The 5,241-nt window shown below is 41.8% G+C and overlaps 1 protein-coding gene across 1 annotated transcript in view; it reads left to right on the top strand.

The window, feature by feature from the left end:
* Positions 1-2,344: 2,344 nt before the first annotated feature.
* Positions 2,345-5,241, top strand: part of yif1b (Yip1 interacting factor homolog B) — a 7,028-nt gene continuing 4,131 nt past the window's right edge. The window contains exons 1-5 of the mRNA XM_080731787.1: positions 2,345-2,403; positions 3,772-3,877; positions 4,240-4,369; positions 4,515-4,619; positions 5,098-5,234. Coding sequence (XP_080587913.1) covers positions 2,367-2,403; positions 3,772-3,877; positions 4,240-4,369; positions 4,515-4,619; positions 5,098-5,234 — 515 coding nt within the window. The 5' untranslated portion in view covers positions 2,345-2,366. The remainder of the gene's footprint in view (positions 2,404-3,771; positions 3,878-4,239; positions 4,370-4,514; positions 4,620-5,097; positions 5,235-5,241) is intronic.

Raw genomic sequence — 5,241 nt, 5'->3', positions numbered from 1 at the left:
TCCTGGGGAAACTTTATTTATTACTACTAGGGTAACTTTTCGGCTGCCATTGGAAATTGACAGACAGACAGACTTCTGTCCGGGATAGGGAATCAATAGGGAATCAATGCCGGGAGTGGGAAATCAATATTGGTCGAGCTTCACATGACAGTTAGCTTACTGCAGAATATAGTCACGTCAGCAACTGTCAGCAACCAACCACACTTGTAATTTCCTGTTCTCAGCGCTGAGGACAGGATATCGTCATCTCAGTCCTGTTACCATGTTCTCTCACTGGAGAAATGCTATCATCAGTGCTGGTACTGATGTCTGGATTCATCTGTGAAATCCAACCCAGTTGGCTGGGCTCTCCGTTCACCAAAGTAGCATTCTGGGAGGCTGGCGGAGCTGCTGTATCTGTCTCTGTTCCAGCTGTTTAAGTGACATGTGCATGCAGGCTATGGCTGATGTGGAATGTGGGATTGGCTCTTGCCACGGCAATGCTGAAGAGCTAATGTCACTGAGCCCATATGGAGATGAGCTCTTGAAATATGCACATGATGCAGTCGTCCTGGATGTCAGCCAATCAACTTGTATAAGCTACTGCAATATTGTATTGGCCACCCTTATTTGGCCTTCTTCTTTACCTATTATTCTTACTCCTTTTGCCAATTTTGTTGTTATGCCAATACATCTGCCTGCACACCTTTCTGTGTTGCCACTGTTGTTGATGGCACATATACAAGCTCACAGAGCGCACCGAGTGCCGCGCTGCGAGCTTGTAGATCTGCTATGTTTTTAAAGTTTTTAAAGTGTTTTAAAGTGAACATTTGTGCAAATCTTTGAAAATTTTTATTTTTTTATGCCTTTATTGATAGGACAGGTAGACTGGCAGGAAACGGGGGGAGAGAGACAGGGAATGACACGCGGCAAAGGTCGTCCAGATCGGGAATCGCACCGGCGATGCCAGCAGGCATCATAGCCTAGTATGTGGTATGCGCCTTGACCACCAGGCCAGCGGGCGCCCCAATCCTTGAACATTTAAGCGAACATTTGTAACTCAAATTTTACTTCTGGGCGGTCCCTGGAACTAACTATTTTGAGATGGGCCAAATACATATCATTTTGGGGGTCCTTCACATGAAAAAGTTTGAGCACCACTGACATAGAAACATAGGTTTTTCAAAAAACCAGAAGGATTTGAAATATTAAAAGCCTTGCAGAAAATGTTAATGATTTTTCAAAAATAGCAGATCTACAAGCTCGCAAATAGTTAAAGTACCCAGGGCCCAGAATTTGGTGCGACACTCCTGTGTGTCACACAACGTCCATAAAAGCCAAAGTTAACCTCACAAACCATGCCTAAACAAAACCTAACCCTATACACTCAGACTATTGAGACCTTGGACTATAATGGGAAATCCCCTCTCCATCTCGAAACTAATCACAATTAAGGCCGCTGCTGAACTTTGTGAGAGGTCAAAGGTCAGTATATTGGGAATATACTGAACTCAATACGTTTCTAGGATTCATAGGCCTATTCAGGCACACACACACACGCACACGCACACGCACGCACACGCACGCACACACACACACACACACACACACACACACACACACACACACACACACACACACACACACGCACACACGCGCACACACAGTCAGACAGACACACAGTTCAACTATTCCGTGAGAAATTCTGGGGGGGATAAAACTTTGCTTGAAATTAAATGTGAGCTAAGTTTGCCCACCTTGGTTCACCAGACCTTTTCATAACATTTAAATAAAACAAGCACTCGTTGAGCCCTCCATCCACTACACGATGTGACAACGCTGCCACCATGTGGACAATTTGAAGAGGCGCGAGGAAATCTGCAACGTGGCTCATTTTAACGTAAATATTTACCAATTTGACCACACGACACGTATAAATAAAGTATCACTATATTAATTATGTTTGCAGTGCACCTAAATAGAATGAATCCTACGGAATAAAGGCAAACATAAAACCTGGGCGGTAGACCGGTAGACCCTTAAAGCAGTGGTTCCAAAACTTTTTATGACCCAAAAGAGAGATTAGAAGTTTGCCCGGGACCAAACTATTGAAAATAGCAGACCTACCAGTAGGCCTACATGTTTTTTGAAAATGTTTTGAAATAATAATAATTAAAAACAAAATGCAGGAAACCAAAAAAAATCAGGGACCCATAAAAATGTGTCCGCGGCCCACAAATGGGTCCCCGATCCAGTGTTTGTGCTTTAAAGAAGCGGAAGCTAATATTCAACATCCGGGGTAGTTGTTATTGTGATTTGTGTTTTAGGGAGAGTCTCTCTCTCTCTTTTCATTCATACAGTACAGTGGTTGGTTTACATTGTTCCAGATGGATTACACAGCGACACAGAGAGGCTTCAGACAGCGTAAGTTGATTTAAAGGCAAAAACATTCCCATACATCTCTGCCCTGCACCCGCGCACTTTGGTTCTGCTACAGTTTGGGTCATCATTCATTCTTTTAGAATTAGCTCCGTTATGTGCGTCGGTTTCGGTGGCCGTAAAGAACAGATCTACAAGCTTCGAGTTGTAATATATCGGGGCGTTGTTACGCTTGTAGATCTTGTTGTTTACGGCAGGCGGCACTGTCGTTGCTGCAGTTGTTAGCTACTACTTTTAGCTACGTAGCGGTTCTTAAATGCCAACATGCTTATTTTATATAATCAGTGAGGTCGTTACCTATATTGCTATATATCTAAATAACTTAATATTTAATGCAATAACGGACTAGATGTAAATGGTTTCAAATGTTCTAAAATAAACTAGTCATTAGTACCAACCGTGTCCTGTAGTTACTTATTTCTTTGCTTTATATATAACGTCTAAAGTATTTCTTGCCTTGTAGATGTGGTAAGGTTTATGTTGCAAGTACGTTATGATGAAGAGTAACATTCACTGAGAACCATACTCAGAAAGATGTGAATTTGAACTAAAAAACTATGCATGATTACCAACGCAGTCATACCATCCACTGACTGCCGAATATGCGTGATAATAATAGTCCAAATTAATGTTATCAGTGCTATTCAGTGAACATAACTTGTCAGCTGATCCTTAATAGTTTTGGGACCAGGAGGGATGAGGAGAGGAATAAGTACTGGTACTGTTTAGTTTTGCAGAATGGTGCAGTGGTGCCCATGTGATATTAAGAATGTGATGATCATTCACTTCCCTCAGAGAATTGGCCTAGAAATCTCTCTATCTCTCTCACTCACACGTCTGCTTCATAATTGAGTACAACGATTAGGGAATAGTGTTAACCCAGATATACAGTGGGACAAGTTAGACAGACATTTAGGTATTTATTATTGGCCAATCTGCATTACTGGCATGGTAGGCTAAGTTGAACAACAGTTTGTATTGACTTATCAATCAAAAAATGGTTTACCTTACTGCATCTTATCACTGCTCGGTAGAAATCCTGAAGTCCATGCTGGTTTCATGATTGAGTTATCTGTAAGCATGTTGCTGCTTGGCTTGCTTTGCAACTAACTTGACTTGCCATGAATCACAAATAAAGCTGTGAGTTTAACACCTTCTTAGGCCTTATGCACTGTGTCGTATACGTCAAATAGCGAAGATCTACAAGCTCACAAGACAAGCTTGTAGATTGGCTATTCTTGAAAATGTTTGAATATCTTAGCCTATTATGACTTCAGCAAGACGGCAGGTTAAAGGTTTGGTTTGAGATTCTTCGGAGGCTTCTACATTTTCTGACATCCATTTCTTTCATAGAACCCAGTATGCGTCTACGGAACAACGCTGCAGATAGTCCAGATGCCAGCCAGCTGTTTGATGATACCAGTGGTGCTGGGCCTGGTGCTCAGAGCGGAGGTTACAGGTTGGGACAGCCAGTTGTTATTTAATTTAATAGCTGCTGTCTACAGTTTATGTCCTTAATTGGTCCTACTGTATACCTTGTGCTATAGCCATAATGCAAGCAGAGAGGACCAGTTAAATATACTGTAGTAAGGAACTTGCTCATTTTGTCAAGCGTCATAAAAAGACAGGCCTTTCCATTGTTGTTAAACTACCGGTATTATTATCACTTTTGAGTTCCCTATTCTACCCTCTTAACTGTTATTGCGGAATCTCTATATTAAAGTGGCTTTGTTTAGGGTAACTTGTTGACATTTGTAATGTAATAAATTACATTTCTGTAGCCAATAATGAATTGGACTTCCAATCTTGTGATGTTGACAGGAACCCATCGGGCGGGCAGGAAGCAGGGGCGTTTGTTGGCCAGACCCTCATGTCAGACCCCATGTCTAACCTGGCCATGGCATACGGCAGCTCCTTGGCTTCCCAGGGACGGGAGATGGTGGACAAGAATGTAAGATGCAGAGACGTGGTTATTTTATGTTAGCTACAGATTTCTCAAGGACCCTGTTGGCCTTGATTCACAGCAGTGCAAAGTGATAATGCCACAGTAGTCGATGAATAATAACTGACAAAGAGTGGCTGTTGATGTGTTCAAGTTGGACAGATTCGTCCCAGTCTCTAAACTGAAGTACTACTTTGCTGTGGATACACTGTACGTTGGGAAGAAGCTGGGCCTGCTGATTTTCCCCTACATGCATGAGGTATGTCTGTGTACACCTGCTGAACCCAAATATAGATCTTTTAAGCTATGTCGATTTAACTACAAGTATAAAAATGTTGAAGTGGTCAAGTCCATTTTAAAGATATATTAATTATTTAAATCAGAATAAAAGTTCTCCCATCATGGGCCTTCTCAGAGCTTTACAAGTTGCCCTCCTGCCAGGTAAAAATGGGTAAATCTGGGTCGGGTCAGGTAAAAAAAAAAAAAAAAAAAAAAACACTCACCTGTGCATCACTAGTGCCTACATAATAGTACAACTGTTGCTGCTGTAATATGTTATTTGTGCACTATACACATGTTCATAATGAATTGAGACCTATAGATATGCTTATAATATTAGAAATTATGCTTATAATGTAGAAACAAGTCGTTCATAGTGCTACTTTAATACATCTAGTAATCCATTCTTGTCTAAGGCAAAGCCCAACAGGGTAAAAGTTTGTGAATGTGTATTTCAGAACTGGGAGGTGAACTATCAACAGGACACTCCGGTGGCCCCGCGCTTTGATGTCAATGCTCCTGACCTCTACATTCCAGCCATGGGCTTCATCACATATGTACTGGTGGCCGGGCTGGCCCTCGGCACACAGAATAGGTACACG

Source organism: Nannobrachium achirus (genome assembly GCF_963921795.1).
Source record: "Nannobrachium achirus genome assembly, chromosome: 8".
Lineage (NCBI taxonomy): Eukaryota > Metazoa > Chordata > Actinopteri > Myctophiformes > Myctophidae > Nannobrachium > Nannobrachium achirus.
Note: the sequence above shows the minus strand (reverse complement) of the source record. Positions and strands in the feature narration are given on the sequence as shown.